This window comes from Ursus arctos, unplaced genomic scaffold (genome assembly GCF_023065955.2).
Source record: "Ursus arctos isolate Adak ecotype North America unplaced genomic scaffold, UrsArc2.0 scaffold_20, whole genome shotgun sequence".
NCBI lineage: Eukaryota > Metazoa > Chordata > Mammalia > Carnivora > Ursidae > Ursus > Ursus arctos.
Window position 1 is genome coordinate 47,495,616 of NW_026622875.1, and position 17,014 is coordinate 47,512,629.

Here is a 17,014-nt window from a genome sequence, read left to right on the forward strand (position 1 = left end):
GCTTCTGTGTTTTCTAGTCTAATGTTTATGCTCATTTTACCTGGGCTATGCACATACCTTTGTTATAATATGTTTAGAGTAACAGTTGTGAGGCTTATATATTTGAATGTGATATAATTTAGTAACCCTTGGGAACCTAACAGAGCATCACATTTAATTTTCTATTAGATGAAAGAAACCTGGAAAGAGAATTAGTGATGGAGGGAATTGCACAAAACAAAACTAATCAGAGCTGATCCCTGAGGCAGAAAACTGCAATTTAAAATGAGCTTCCTTTGTATTTCTGCTATTTGAGGAGTGTTGACGGGAACGACTATTAAGAACATAGTAACAAGTAAATAATAGTAGTTATATATAGCAAGTTCCAACCGCAGTATTGCGGTTATGTTCTTTGTGCCATAACTTTTAAATTATTCCAGTCCCTAAAAGACTCAGAATTAACAAAGGAGAATGGTAACTTAAGAAACTTAAGAAATGGTAACTTAAGAAAACATTTACGTAGCAGGCGTAATTGTGTTCTGTTGATCCCAAATTGGAAAAATGTCATTTAACCTTCGATAAAGATATGTATATATATTGTCTATACCCCACTAGCTCCTTCATTAGATACAGAAGAGGGGGTTGACCGTGACAGTGTGGCAGTAACTGGAATATGTGTCTGGCTTTGTTTTATCTGTTTGGAATGGCTTCTCCTTCCCTCTTTGTCAGGTTTAGTTTGTGGTTGCCAGAGGGAGGTGGAGAAGGGTGGAAATAGAGGGTATGCATCTCTTTCCAGTATAGGTGCCAAAGAGTCCTGGCTTCAGTACCTGAGATTGGTAAGAAAGCTCTTGTTAGAACAGAATGATTTTTTCATCATTGTAGGTGGATTCTAGACTGAGGCCTCTGCGGACTGCCAGTGTCTTACTTTGTACTACCCTCCCTTAGCTGCTGCCACACAGTTGTCATTGGTGACTATTGTTGCGTGATGAGTAGTCAAGAAGCCCAATACAGGGGCTAATTCTCTGATACCAAGATGACCTATAAATCCACTGTCCCTGGCAATTCCAGCAGTCCTTTTTTTTTTTTTTAATTTGACTAAAACTAACTCAAAACTATGAAATCAATAGTTTATGAAGGCTTCAAAGGTTATTACTCAAAATGAAACCTGACAACTTAGTCATTGGTCAGTCTAAGTGTATGATATTGTTATGATTTTCCAAGAAGGAAAAGGCGAATCCAGCTATTGGGGAGTGGGGAGGGAATGCCATCATTTCTAATGTTAATTGGTTTCAGAAACCAATAGGGGAAAAACTGGAAAGTGAAGCTTTCGGAGGGAATTATTCATAGTTCCTCACACATGGTACACTCAAATTGAGATAATTCATTGATGGTTCACTTACAAAGGGATGATTAACTACAAGTGATAGTGCAGTTATCTAGGGTTAGTAATAGTAGAGTTGCTCTTGCCTCTTGGTCCAAAGAGAAGAAGGGGGGGTAGGGTGAATGCCATTCCTAGAACAACATTTGGGATGCATTGGGAGGCTGACTGAAAGGGGCGGTACCATGGATGGTAGAGATGGCTCAAGTGCAGGGGCAGGTATGGTTAATCTATATCTGGAATGTCCCTTTGAGGACAAAATGTTGTCCCCTTCATGATCAGAGAGTTCCAGTGTAATCAGCCTGGGACCTCTAGAGAATGGAGTTATATCAAGACTCAGTGTTGTCCTTTGTTCGTGGCAGGTTGGGAATTCAACAGTGGCAGTGGCCATCCCTGGTGAGCAGAAGTCCATGTTGTTGGGCCCAGGTATAGCCTCCAGCCTGGCTTGCATGCTGTTTTGTTTGTATGTGGGCTCATTGAGCAAGCTCCAGGGTAACTGGTGAAGGATGTTGATTGGCATCCACAGATGGTTCTGCTTTTCCAGCTGACTACTGATGCCCTCTCTTGGGCATTTATGGGGGTGGGTTATGAATGTTTACACTCTGTTCCCATTCAAAAGGTTCCCATCTATATCCCTGTCCCTCCACTTTACGGTTTTCTCTTTCTTTCTTTCTTTCTTTCTTTCTTTCTTTGGGGGTATAATTTTGTTCTTTCTAGGTTTTTGACCCCCTGTTAGCTACTGCCTCTGAGTTGGTATAGATCCATTCCTTAGTCCATCTCTCTCTGTTAATAGGTGTACCACCCAAACTTTGCCTACTCAGCGGATTTTCTTTCACCGTTGTCTATGTGGGCCAAGTTGACTGGGATTGCAGTGAAGTGGCCATCCACTTTCTGCTGATTTTGACATACCATGCAGATCCATATGCGAACCAGGTTTATGCTTTTTTCTCCTGAGGGAGGAAATATAGAACTCCCTAGGAAGTCATGAGAATGGGTCAAGGAAGGGAGAGGCAGCTGAGCCGTGGGAGCAGATAACCATAGGAGTCCGAGTCACCTGCACATGGAGTGAGTGAATCTGCTTGGCTTGGGCCCATGCTTACCATTTTAATTTAAAAATAAAATGCTATTGTGTGTAACCAATGTTATGGTAACATGCAGTTCATGATGGGTAGATCAGGTCTCGTATTATTCCAGGGTCAGGCATTCAGTCTCAACCAGGGTCGAGGAACAAGCCAGGAGCTGTTTTTCAAATGGAGTGTGGTTGTTGACGGAGGGCAGGACAAGACCTTATTCCAAAATCCTAGGGGTCTGTGCTATGCTATGATTCTGCTGCTAGGGCTTGCCACAGGCTTTGTATAGCCTCTCTATCTCACAGTTCCAGTGGCATTAGGTCTGCTGAGTCTTGAGACGCAACTGACAGAGTAGCTTGTACTCTACCTTGGACCGGCTGTAGAACCCTTTCTTGGGCCCTTCTCAAAACTGGCAGCCTTATCAATGATCAGTAAATGTGTTGGAGTCTCTGAAATCCAAACAGACTCACTCATTATTGAATCTTGTTTCACTGGGTAATACAAGATGCAGCAACTTCTCTCTTACTTTAGAAGGAATATTATTACATGCCCCAAGACCACTGGATTCCTAGGTACTTCACCAGTGTAATAGACCATGAACTTTTGTAGGACTTCTCTCCTGTGCTCTGGCATACAAATTCAGGTGCTACTTACCAGGTCTGGTTAGCATGTCACCAGTATAATGAAACAGTATCCTGTCCTGTAGATTATCAAGATAAGGGGGTCCCTCCGGTCTATATGATGACAGAGCAGGAGACTTGATACAGGGGCAGTTTGGTAAGTGGAAACTGCTTCTGATTTTATTTACTGATTGGAATAGAAAAGAAAGCAGAACAAGTGCCAGGGCTTATGTTAATTTGCTTCAGTAAAGATGCCACATCTGAGACTGCAGCTACAATAGGCACCATTAGCTGATTAAATTTGCAGTAACTATAAACCACGTGGCTTCTGAACTGGCCTAACAGGCAAGTTAAATGGGGATGTGATAGAAGTTACCATCCCTGCATGCATTCAAGTCTTTGGTGGCACTGGTTCCTAATCATTGATCTGGCAGATATAGCTTGCTTTTGGCTTACTGTCATTAGATGGGTGGGCAGGGCAGGTGTTGTAGTTCCAGGAGCTTCATTTTGTCTCTTTGTACTCTGAATAGTCCTCAGTCCACTGGGTGGGAATCCATTGTGGGGATCCTACTAGTTACTGAGTGTATCTTTTCTCATTGTATGTTCTAGGACTAGGACAATAACCCAGGATAGGCCCATGGGCCCACTGGACAGATGTGAGATGGATTTAGTAAAATCCTGTGTGGCACCTGGACTTGATAAGCTCTTTCTTGATCTGACTACTGGAGTATAGTGGCTTCTTATGTCTTCAGAGATCAGCCCTAGTTCAGAGCCAGTATCTGATAAGTTCAAAGGGTCTGGGTATTTCCCCAGTGCTCAGTACCATGGTAAATGTCTGAGGACTCTCTGGGGAGGGAAAGTGGTGGGGGAAGATCTACAGCATTCACTGGGGCCATTTTTTAAGGGTCTCTTTGAAAGGGACCTTTAGCATAGTGGAGGAGCTGTAGATCTGTGAACTGGCCTGGGTGTGAGATCTGAATTGGAGGCTGTGAATCCTTGGTATGGGGACTTCTGTTAGTTTCTGCCCAGTAGACCTAGAAATTTTCTTACCTTATGTCAAGCATTACCTTAGTAAGCTGATTTGATGGCCAATTTACCATTGTCTTGGATTCTAGTGGGTCAGAATACTCTGATCACCAGATTGCCACGTGACTCACTGCGGTACTTGTGCCTATGGTTAAGTGCTCATTGGCCTCTACCATTGCTAGATCCCATTATTCCCATCGTGACCAGAGAACCCAGTTTCATTGTCTGTATTTTCCACTGTCCCCCCTGGCCTGTAAAGTATAGCCAAGAGCTTCTCAAAGGTGCTGGTGCCCCTCTCACTAAGGCATATTTTTCAGGCCCACCTGGGAGGGATGGTTTAGGGTGGCTGGGCAGGTTGCATTTTATAGAACCATTCCAACATTTCCAGTTCCCTGAGCTTTCAGGCTTTGTTCTCTGTAATTCTGATGTCCAGGCTATACCCCAGACCACTTAAACCAGAGTCTCTGGGGCTGGAGGCAGTATCTGTAGTTTTTAAAGCTCTGCATATGATTCCAATATGTGGGCAGTATTGAGTCCCACAGTAGTGATTTCAGTGTTGTCCTAGATCTTAAGCACCCTGGGCAATTTGTTAGACATACAAATTCTCAGGCCCCCACCCCGGACATACTGAATAGAAACTCTGGGGGTGGAGCCCAGCACTGTGTTTTTACAAATTCTTCAGTGATTATGAAGCCCAGTAAAGTTAAGAATCACTGCTCTACAGTCTGCTGGGGAAATCCTAGCATTTTGACCTCATTAACTGTAGACCATCATTGCCACTGGTCAGCCTAGCAAACTCCTAGGTTCTTGAATCTCGAGTCTCCCAGGTGAGAGGCAATGTGAATGTGACCTGTGTGTAGATGTGCTTTCCAGACCTGTTTCAGTTCTCAGGGAAGATTCCCCCCCACCCCCCGCCCTGCCCCCACTGCTTCATTCAGTACCAAGATCTCAAGATTCCTTACGGTCCTCTTTTGCAGGCTGGTTCACTTTTTATTCCTACATGCTTGGGGGTTCAGCTGAATGTAAATGGTCTCCTGTATTTGATGGCACACTATGGGCAGGGCCCAAGATTTGTCTCTTGTTCCATTTCAAAAGGTTATTTCAAGGTCACCAAGATTTAGCACATGCCGCCAAGGTTAAAGTATCTTTTTAAAAAAGATTTATTTATTTATTTATTTTAGAGATATTTAGGAGAGAGAGTGAGCAGGGGGAGAGGGAGAGAGAGAATCTCAAGCAGACTCCCCGATGAGTGTGGAGCCCGACCTGGGGCTCAATCCCACGACCCTGAGCCAAAATCAAGAGTCAGATGCTTAACCGACTGAATCACCCAGGTGTCCCAGGGTTGAAGTATCTTGAGTGCTTACTTATATATCGCCGTTTTCCTCTTTTCTATTTTTGGTCTTTCAGGTTTCCTTAATTTCTTGACAATTTAGCTGTGCATTTTATAAAGATATTTAAAAATATTTTACCCGACATTTTTTATTACTTTCAGTGCAAGGAATATTTAGGATATGTTGTCTGCCATCCATCTGAAAGGACAAAAGAATTTTAATGGCTACTCGGGTTTCAAACTACAGATTTATTATAGATTTATTGCAGTCTGACATCTAATCTCTTAACTTAATCTGCATAGCAGGATTTATTCATATGCTTTTATTTATTTTTAGATTTTATTTATTTGAGGAAGAGAGGGAGAGAGAGTGCACATGAGCAGAGGGGAGGGGCAGAGGCAGAGGGAGAAGCAGACTCCCCGCTGAACAGGGAGCCTGATGTGGGGCTCAGTCCCAGGACGCCAAGATCATGACCCGAGCTGAAGGCAGACACTTAACCGACTGAGCCACCCGGTTGCCCTAGTCGTCATATACTTTTAACACACTGCTTTTCTGGTGGTCGGTGCTTTGCAACCATGGTGTCAGATCCATGATGTAAATGTTGCTGGCAAATCTTAGCTGCCACACAAATGATCTTTTACCTTTGGATATATGTGCAATAATTTATTGAGTGTTTTATTAGTGATTATTTTAAAGTATGAAAACTCCTTTATTTCTGTGTATAACGAGAGCAGTCTCCTTGAATTGAATGATGGTTCCGTCTCACCATAGGCTAGTTTATGTTGCGGTAATGAAGACCATCAACATCTCAGAGTCACCATTGTTCTTGCAGGCTTAGGTAGCTCTGAGGGCAGCTGACTTCGGCCTTCCGGGCTGCTTCCATCCTATATGGCATCTCCATCCGGTGTAATGCTTTCACGTTTCTGGGGTGGGAAAGAGAGACTGGAAGGTTGCACATGAGCATGCCTACATTATTTCCACTTTCAGGCAGTGGCTAGAACTAGTCACACCATCCCATCCAACTCCAAGGTGGGTGAGTGGGAAATCTGTGTGTGTGTCCAGGAAAGAAGGGGAACTGGTCGGCAATGGTACTGTGTATCACTTTTCCAGATTGACTCTGCCTAACTTAAGCACAAAGGGTATTTATTAGGAGGGAATGAGCAAGGTCAAAGGCTCCAAGAGAAGGTTTGGAGCAGTCAGGACCTGGCAGCTCTGGAAGGCCTCTGGAGCAGGACCCTCTTGGAGTCTTTCTTGGGGCCACTGCCAGAATGAGTGAATGAAGTTCACCATTTTCTTTACTCTGTGTCACTCCACTCAAGGTTCAGATTTCTGAGCAAGAGCCCCACTGGCTGAGTTTAGATTGTGGCCTTCCCTTGACTGCACCAGACCGTGGGAGGAAAGATGTTTCTGAAGGGAGCCAGGGTCTCTTTCAGGTTCCATATTTGGAGGGCAGAATGCCTGTTTTGTCATCCCGCAGACAAAGCACAGTACAGGAAAGGTTTCCCCCTAAAAGGAAGTTCAGGGGTATTAGGAAGGTGGATCGGATGACTGGTGACCAAAAAATCACAAATTTCTTTTTCAGTTGAAAGTTGTTGACACCTAATTAAAAAAAAAAAAAAACCCTGCACAACCTGGGAAGTTGATAAAGTTTGTGTGCCTAGTGCTTCCAAACTTTCTATATGACTGTAAAAGACTGCAAGAAATCCACTTATGTGTTTTATTTGCTTTTCCTGACAGTTTATTATCTCTAAGAGCAGGAATCCACTAGTTATAGGTTGTTTGTTTATATTTAGGCCTCAACAGGGAAGTGACGAGTTAGCAGTCCTTGCCACATCTTCCCATTATCTGGTCTTAGGAGTTAGATGCAGATTTGAAGCAGTGGCCCAACCCGTATGCAGAGAATTAGAGATTAAAGATTATGTCCACAGATGATAGTGTTAAAACTTTGATGTCAGGGTGTCACCAGGAGAGCTTCATGGAGACAACAGTGGTTCATTGGAATAACATTTTTAGTTATTAGATACAGCACAGGATTTCATTCTCTTCGAACAGGTTTTCCATCTTTCTTCTGCGTCATTGGCCTGCTTTTAAGTGTCAAGTTCTCGCTCTGTCTCACTTTTTTAACCAGCACTTGTGAAAATGAGTGTTTGAAGTTTCAAGTCTACAGGTGTGATTTTACTTGGCAAGACTTAATCAGAAATGCAAGATCCAAGGGAATCTAAGATTTAATATGAATACAATTTAAGAAAGGACTGTGAGGCTTATGTTCTTATTTTATGTGCCCTAGCTATGTTTGGGACATGGAAAATGGGTTTAAAAAACAAAAAGTCTGAATAGAGTGCTATCAGTTGGAATTCTCTGTTCACTTGAGATTGTGAAATACCTCTTCAGAGGTTAGGGGAGAATGCTGAACAATATCTAATTTAAAAGATTATGTTATAGTTGTTATGATGACTGTTGCTGTATCTCCCACTGGGAGTAGTTTAGTAGGGCTTAAAAAGAGATCCCTTTGGCCTAAAACACTGATCAAATAGGAAATGCCAGATATCTTCCGGACCTGGAGTTTAATTCAGTTTCTTTTTGTAGCTGTTAATTGTATAACCTTGAACATGAACATTTAAGAACTATTTTGAGGGTCAAGAGCAAGTAAATTATATCTGCGCAAGTGTTAGAATATTAGTTTTATAGCGGCAGAACTTTCAAATTTTGGTATTCTTAATTCATCTTCCTGTCTTTCTGCCTTTGACCTAAGAGGCTCAGTCCAGGGTAGGTTAAGACTGATGCACATTTGACCATTTAATTCAATCTGATGACTTCAGATAAAACTGGAAGAGGCCTTGTTCCACCTTGTCCAAGTTGATATAAAATGGGTTTGGATTTCAAAGTAGTTTAGGAAATAGTACAGTCTTAAATTATTATTTGTAGTAATTAACCAATCATGCCTGTGGTTGCAGAAGGATAGTTTCCATTAATGATGGTGTAGATATGCCTTAAAGCGTAATGATGCTAGAAATATGACCCCTCCCACCCCTTCATTTTTCTTTACTTTGGTTTTTCAAAAAGATGAACAAGATAGTAGCGTAATACTTGAATATCCTATTTTTGTTTTTCTTTAAAAAATTTTTTAGGCTCCTGGGTGGCTTAGTCGATTTAAGTGTCTGTCTTTGGCTCAGGTCATAATCTCAGAGTCCTGGGATTGAGCCTCATGTCGGTCTCTTTGCTCAGCGGGGAGCCTGCTTCTCCCTCTCCCTCTGCCGCTCTGCCTACTTGTGCGCTCTCTCTCTGTCAAACAAATAAATAAAATCTTAAAAAAATTATTTTTAGACAGCATGTGTATGTGGTAGGGGGAGGGGCTGAGGGGGAGAGAGGAAATCTTAAGCAGGCTCTATGCCCAGTGTGGAGCCCAATGCGGGGCCTGATCCCATGAGATCATGACCTGAGATGAAATCAAGAGTTGGACGCTTAACCCACTGAGCCACTCAGAAACCTCGTGTTTTTAGCTTAGTTTCAGTGTTATAAGGCCAGGTGAATTTTTTTTTTTTTTAAGATTTTATTTATTTATTCGATAGAGATAGAGACAGCCAGCGAGAGAGGGAACACAAGCAGGGGGAGTGGGAGAGGAAGAAGCAGGCTCCCAGCGGAGGAGCCTGATGTGGGGCTCGATCCCGCAGCGCCGGGATCACGCCCTGAGCCAAAGGCAGACACCCAACCGCTGTGCCACCCAGGCGCCCCAAGGCCAGGTGAATTTTTACAGAATATAGGAAAATATGCGTAAGAATAATATCCACACATTACTTGATTTTTGAGTTTGACGAAGAACTAAACAAACGTATTTTTAACCTTTTCGTTCTGTTTAGTATCAGCATTTCCCAATGTCATTGTACCTAAGTCAACTAAAACTTGCTTTTCTCCTTGGTATTTGTCACTGATGTGGTATGTTAGTTTATTAATTTTACACTTTCCCTTTTTAATATTAAAGTTTCTTTAAAAATTTAAAAATAGCAAGTGGAAAATCTATACAAATAACATTGCAGGCACTCATCTATTGTGTACTGTTTAGTGCTATCTAGAGTTAACTTTTGCAGGTGGTAGGTCAGGTTGCTGTGGCATTACTAGCATAGATTATATGATGTGTGTCTATTTACAAGACACTAAGCTCCAAAGCAATTTCTGTTACGCTTCAGGCAGTTCACACAGTTTTATCTCTTTAAGGATCTGCAGCATTGAAATGTTTTTAATTTCAAGGGACACTCACTGATACAAAATGGTAGTGGATTATAAAATGGGGAAATGTTATAAATCCCTGCCACTAACTTTGTGAAGCAGAAAGTGGGATCTAGGTTTCAAATTTAGTGTAAGATTGACTTTTTTTTTTTTTTTAAGAATTAAACCTTTTATTTTGAGATAATTTTAGATCATGTGCAGTTGTAAAAAATAATACAGAGATGCTGTGTATGTGTGCTTCATCCAGTTTTTCACGATGGTAACATCTTAGACAACTGCGGTACGATATTACAACCCGGGTATTGGCATTGAAATAATTAAGGAACAGAACAGTTTCATCCCCAGGGATCCCTCATATTGCTGTTTTATAACCATGTACGTTTGCTCTATCACATGTCTCACCCCCAACCCAACTACTGGCAACCACTAATTTACTCTCCATTAATGTACTTGTGTAATTTGGAGAATGTTGCGTAAATTCAGTCATATGGTATGTGACCTGTTGGGACTGACTTTTAATATTTAGCATAATTCTTTGGAGATTCATCCAGGTTGTTGCGTGTGTCAGTAGTTCCTTTTTATTGCCGAATGGTGTTCCATGTTATCAGTTGTACCACAGTTTACCTAACCATTTACTTGTTGAACAACACCGGGGTCAATTCCAGTTTTGACAGTTACAGATAAAGCTGCTACAAACATTGATGTACACGTTTTTGTGTGGATGAAAGTCTTCATTTCTCTGGGATAAGTTCCTAAAATCTGGGGTTAGGTAAAGAATAAACTTACCACCAAATCAGTTTCTCTGGAATATATGCTCAGGGGTATAGTTTGCTGGATAATCACATGTTTAGTGTGTTTTTGTTTTTGTTTTTTTTTTCCCCAGAAACTGCTGCACTATTTTCCAGAGTGGCTGTAACATTTTGTATCCTACCAACAATGTATGAGTGGTCTAGTTTCTTTCCATCCTCAGTAACAATTGGTGTTGTCACTATTTTGTATGTTTGCCATTCCGATAAGTTTGTAGTGATATCTCATTATGGTTTTAATTTGCATTTCCCTAATTGCTAATTACATTGAACATGTTTTCAGGTGCTTATTTGCCAACTGCACATCTTCTTTGATACAATGTCTCTGTGCTTTGGTGTCAAGTCTGCTTTTTTACCTAGATCCTGAAGACCTTATACCATTCCCCCCCTAGTTTTATAGTTCCATGTTCTACATTTAAGTCCGTGGTCCATTTTAAGTTAATATTTTGTATAAAGTGTTATACTTAGGTCGAGGCTTACTTTTTCCTCTGTCCTTTGGACAGCCAGTTGCTCCAGCATCATTTGTTGAAAAGGCTGACTTTCCTCCACTGGATTGCCTTTGCACCTTTGTCAAAAATCACCAGGCCATACTTGTGTGGAGCTATTTTTGGATTCTCTGTTCCATTGATCGATATGTCTATCTCTTTGGCAGTGCCACACAGTTTTGATTACATTATCTATATAATAAGTTGAAATCAGGTAGAATAATTTCAGCCCCCACTTTTTTTTTTCAAAATTGTTTTGGCTATTCTGATTCTTTTGCCTTTCCACATAAATTTAATTTTTTAAAAAAGATTTATTTATTTGAGAGAGAGAGATAGTGTATGTGAGAGAGAGAGAGATAAGAAGCAGGGGGGAGGGGTTGAGGGAGAAGCAGACTCCCCACTGAGCAGGGAGCCTGATTTGGGACTCGATGCTAGGACCCTGGGATCATGACCTGAGCCAAAGGCAGATGCCCAACCAACTGAGCCACCCAGGCATCCTTCATGTAAATTTTAGAATAATCTTGTTGATAGCTACAAAAATTTTTGCTGAGGTTTTGGTAGGAGTTGTGTTAAACTAGGTTATCAGATTGGGGAAAACTGACATCTTTACTATGTTGTTTTTCTCTCTATGCACATAGTAAATCTCTTGTTTTGTATTTGTGTATAAGACAGTCAGTCAGTGCTGGCCACCAAAGGAGACAGAGGAGAGGCTCAGGAAAACAAATTTATTATACTCACGGGTCCTAGAGACGGGCATGACATGCCACACAGGGCCAGATGGAAAAATACCACAGTGATCAGGAGGCAGAAGATGGAGCAAGGTGAATGCTTAAAGCCATGGCCTTTATTGGGGTTTCCACAGGAAATGCAGGGAAGTTTAGAATTGGGTTGTTTGAATAACTTCAGCAGGTTTTGGGCTACAGGGATAGTCTCTAGTTGGATGGTAACTGGCCCTGGGATGATGAAGGCAGAAGAATATTGCCTCCTGGGGTATATGGGCCAGATAAAGGAGCATGGGATTGGCTAGTTTGCATATCAAAGACACAGTTAATCTGAGCCTTTGCTGTCTCTAAGAATTGGTTAGCCTTGGGAGGGACAGTCTCTCCCCAGTCAGAAAGGTAATTACAGAAAATACAACACAAAACACAAACACACACACACACACACAAATTCATTTCTCCATTTACTTAGATCTCTGATTTCTTCTAAACAATGTTGTGTGGTTTTAGCATCTAGATCCTATACGTGTTTTGTTATACTTATACTAAGTATTTGCAGTGATTGTAAATGGCATTTTTCATTTAAGTTTCCATGTGTTCATTACTTACATGAAGAAAAACAGTTTTTGAATACTGACATTTTATCCTGTCAGTTTGCCAGACTCACTTATCAGTTATAGGAGTTTGTTTCTGTAGATTCTTTGGTATTTTCTGTGAAGATAATCATGTCATCTGCAAATAATATTCTGTTTCATATTGGGTGAGTTGTGATAGTTTGTGTTTTCTAAGGGGTTGGTGCATTTTGTCTAAGTTGCCAAATTTGTATGTGTAGAGTATGTCCTTTGGGTGTCTACTCATATTCTGCCTACTTGTTTTATCAATTATTGAGAGAAGGGTATTGAAGTCTGCAACTATAATTGGGGGTTTGTTTCTTTTTATAACTTTATCAGTTTTTGGTTCACCTATTTTACAGCTGTTTTATTTGATGCATGCACATTTAGGATTGGTATATTTTATTGGTGGTTTGACCCTTTTATTATTATGTAATTTTCTTTGCTCTGAAATCTATGTTATCTGATATTAACATAGCCATTCTTATTTTGCTTTGATTACTGATATGTCTATATCTGTATCTATACAGACATACTCATACACACACACACATTCCAGTTTTGCTTTGATTACTGCCACATATATATACACACATATACATATACATGAATGTGCATATACATACATGTATATACTTTATATATTATTTACTTTCAATTTGCCTGTATCACTATCTTTGATGTGAGTTTCTTGTAGATAGCATAAAGTTGGGTCATATTTTTAAATGAACTCTGTCTTTTAATTGTTGTATTTGGACCATTTACATTTGATATAATTATATATTTGATATTAAGTCTACATTTTGTTTTTCTCTTCTTGCTGTTTTTCATTTTCTTTTCACTTTTGTGTGAGTTACTGAACATTTTTTATAATTTTGATTTTTTTATAGTATTTTAGAATGTGTCTATTTGTATAGATTTTTACTGGTTCTAGATATTATATATATAACATACATATAACATGTGTATAATTTTGCATAACCTATCATTTTACTAGTTCAAGTGAAGTATAGCAACTTACCTTCCTTTTCAGCCTTTTAATTTCCTTCATTTTTTTTTATAATTGTCTTAAATATGTCCTCTAAATTTAGTTAGAACCAAATCAGACATTATTATAATATTTGCTTCAACCATCAAACATAGTTTAGGAAACCTAAAAGAAGAAGGAGATTTATATTTACCTATATTCTTGCTTCTCACATTCTTGTTTCCTTCCTAATAATTCTAAGGTTCTTTCCTTTATCATTTCCTTTCTCTTCGGAATACTTCCTTTAGCCATTCTTTTGGGGTAGGTGTGCTGGTGACAAATTTTGGTTTTTGTAGGTTACCAAAAAAAAGGTCTGAATGCTGTTAATTTCAGATGGTTCAATGTAATGCTAGTGGATGAGTAGTAAAGGTCAAGGAAAAGGACGACTGTAGGAGAAGTGACCTGCTGCAAGGGCTAATGTGATTTACGTGTTTCCCTTCCCTTACATGCAGTGAGTGGTAGGGGTTACAGGTTTGGTATATCCATTCCGGGGGATACTACTCATCAATAAAAAGAACAAACTATTGATATATGCTGCAACATGGGTGACTCTCAAATGCATTATGCTAAGTGAACGGAGCCAGACCAAAAAGAATACATGGGATATGATCCCATTTATATAAACTCTAGAAGATGTGAATTAATGACAGAAAATAAATCAATGGCTGTCTGGAGAAAGAATGAAAGGGAGTGAGGTGGAGGGATTATGAAGGGAACTTGAGGTAACATGTGGAAGGGTTGTTATCCTGACTGTGGTGATGATTTCATAGATGTATATGTTTGTCAAATGTACCTAATTGTACACTTTAAATATATGCAGTTGATTCTGTGTCAGTTATAACTTAATAAAGCTGTTTAAAAAAATACCACATCAACAAGTATTCCTCTGGTGTATGGCTGTTGTGCAGCAACCCCACAGGTAGGTCCAACTCGTCTGTACTCTTGTTTACGGAGTGAGGCCCATGATCACGTGCTTGGATGTTGTGGCATTGTCAAATGGCTCTGGAAGTTTTTAAATACTTACTCTTAGTTTTGTTTTCTTTCTTTTTTAAGATTTCATTTATTTTATTTATTTGACACAGAGAGAGCTCAAGCAGGGGGAGTGGCAGACAGAGGGAGAGGGAGAAGCAGACTCCCTGCTGAGTTAGGAGCCCATGGGGACTCGATCCCAGGACCCTGGGATCATGACCTGAGCCGAAGGCAGAGTCTTAACCGACTAAGCCATGCAGGTGCCCCATTACTCTCAGTTTCTATACTTAAGTCTTTGTTGACAGTAAGAAACAATTTTATCTGTGCATGATATTTTGAATCACACTGCTTTAGAGCACTGCTGCCACACTACTTTGTACACATTTTTTTCCATCTCAGAATGGGGCTATTTTATATGTATCATTCTAAACCCATTTTATTCTACTTCACGGTCACACTGTGGTTTGATTAACTTGTGTTCTGGTGTATGAATTCTGGCAATGAGTGTATGTATGTGATTTTCTTAGCATGACTCCCAGGAAATTAACTGGATCTGATAAAATATGCTGCTGAATTTCAAAGGGGATTATATTGAAACTTTGGTATAATATTTCCTACTCTCAGATTTTTAGGGGAATCATTTAAAAGTTTCAGGCAGTGTAAGAATTTTTCAGACTGGGGCGTGCTGGAGGACAATAGGCTCTGGCATGGTAAAATCTGTGCTCAGATCCTGGCTGTCCGAATCAACTGGACAGACACCTGCTGTTTGTCTTTCAGCCTCTGTTTCCTGTCTTTAGAGATGGAGCAACAGTTGCCTCATAGGATCAGCAATACAGTGAAAGTGCTTGATAACTGACAAGTGCTATATGTATGAGCCTTTCTTTCACTGGATATATTTTTACCTTCATCTGGGACAGTTACTGTTTTTTCGGGATTAAGGCCCATATTTTGAAAATAATTTGGAAACTTGTTCTTAAAAATGGAGGGTGAATTTTGTGGAGTGTCTTGTCTTTTACATGTAGGTGAAAGAACTGAGAGAGATATATGAACTAATACCCTTTTTTTTTTCCTTTTCAGGCGATTACTATCTTAACTGAATTAATTAGGGAAAACTTCAGAAACAGTAAATTAAAACAGTGCCTTCTACCAACCCTTGGGGAGCTGATCTACCTTGTAGCCACCCAGGTGAGACCTGATTAATTCTATTGCTGTTTGACCTGTTCTGACATAGCCTGGCTGGCAAATGTTAATATCCTATAAAAGTTGTTTTGACTTTGCCCCTTAGAGCATACCTAAGGAACTTTGGGGAAATTTTTACCTCTGAAAGAGAAGGGCTATCAGTGTCTGTCTGTCTCCTTTTCTGTCTGTCATGTTCCCTCTCTCCCAGTGCCTCCCAGAAAGTGTAGGAAATTCTCAAGCCATGTTTAAAAGCCAATCGACCCAAACTACTTTCTGGGTTGCTGCAATCTTTGACTCCTTCAAGAGGAGGCCATTGGTTCTCTGAGTATAAAAGCTTCATTTCAGTTAAAAATGCTACTTTGTGCAAATAGAGCTCTTAACATGACCATGAGAGTTTTTGACTACAGAATTTGACTTCTTCTTAAGTTACAATATGGAAGTGCTATTGAATTCAACAAAGAAAAATTAGTATTTCATTAGTGTTTTTTATGAGTGTTATTGAATTGATAATAAATTATGAGTTATTCGTTTGATACTGAGTTTTTTAATTAGTTTCAGAGGTAGAATTTAGTGATTCATCAATTGCATATAACACCCAGTGCTCATTACATCAAGTGCCCTCCTTAATGCCTCACCCAATTGTCCCATCTCTCCTCCCACCTCCCCTCCAGCAACCCTGTTTGTTTCCTAGAGTTCAGTGTCTCTTAGGGTTTGCCTTCCTCTCAATTTTCATCTTATTTTATTTTTCCTTCCCTTCCTTTATGTTCATCTGTTTTGTTTCTGAAATTCTACATATGGGTGAAATCATAGGGTTTTTATCTTCCTCTGACTGACTTATTTCACTTAGCATAGTACCCTCCGGTTCCATCCATGTTGATGTAAACGGTAGGTATTCATACTTCCTGATGGCTGAGTAATATTCCATTGTATATGGATACCACATCTTCTTTATCCATTCATCTGCCAGTGGACATCTGGGCTTTTTCCATAGTTTGGCTGTTGTGGACATTGCTGCTATAAAAGTTGGTGATACTGAGTTTCAAAGAAGTACTAGTAAGTTGTAGTTGATCAGGAAGTTCTCTCACTGTATTTGTGATGTTTTGGGTCCTAGATCTTGTTCAAATGTTGTATAACCTGAGTATCCTTAGTATCTAAATTAAACTGACTTTCTAGAAAATGATCATTTTAAGGCAACTACCATAATTGTTATAAAACATCAGTATTTAAAATCATTTAGCTCCATAATTAGTAGTGGTAGCTGGTACAGCAAATCTGTCTGTTTTTTTATTCTGTTATTTTATTCTGTTTTTTTTTTTTTCATAAATGTCTTGGCTTTTCTTGGCCCTTTGCATGTTGGAATCAACTTGTCCAATTCTGCAAATCATTTAAAGAAATTGCATCGACTATGCAGATCAATTTGGGAAGTACTGTTATCTTGATAATTCTGAGTCTTCTGCATATTTGGAATTGTACTGAACCCGTGTGTCAGGAAAGTATTGGTATATTGTGGTATTTTGTCTTCTAGTGCATAAAAATGGCATTCCCATATATTTCTATCTTCAGAAATACTTTCAGTTAAGTTAGTTCATT

At 39.8% G+C, this 17,014-nt stretch overlaps 1 protein-coding gene across 6 annotated transcripts in view; it reads left to right on the forward strand.

Annotated features, from left to right (window-relative positions):
- Positions 1–17,014, forward strand: part of ULK4 (unc-51 like kinase 4) — a 592,175-nt gene that overhangs the window by 73,482 nt on the left and 501,679 nt on the right. For all 6 annotated transcript variants that reach the window (XM_026496788.4, XM_026496790.4, XM_026496789.4 and 3 more), the window contains exon 18: positions 15,323–15,430. In XM_026496788.4, the coding sequence (XP_026352573.1) occupies positions 15,323–15,430 (108 nt within the window). The remainder of the gene's footprint in view (positions 1–15,322; positions 15,431–17,014) is intronic.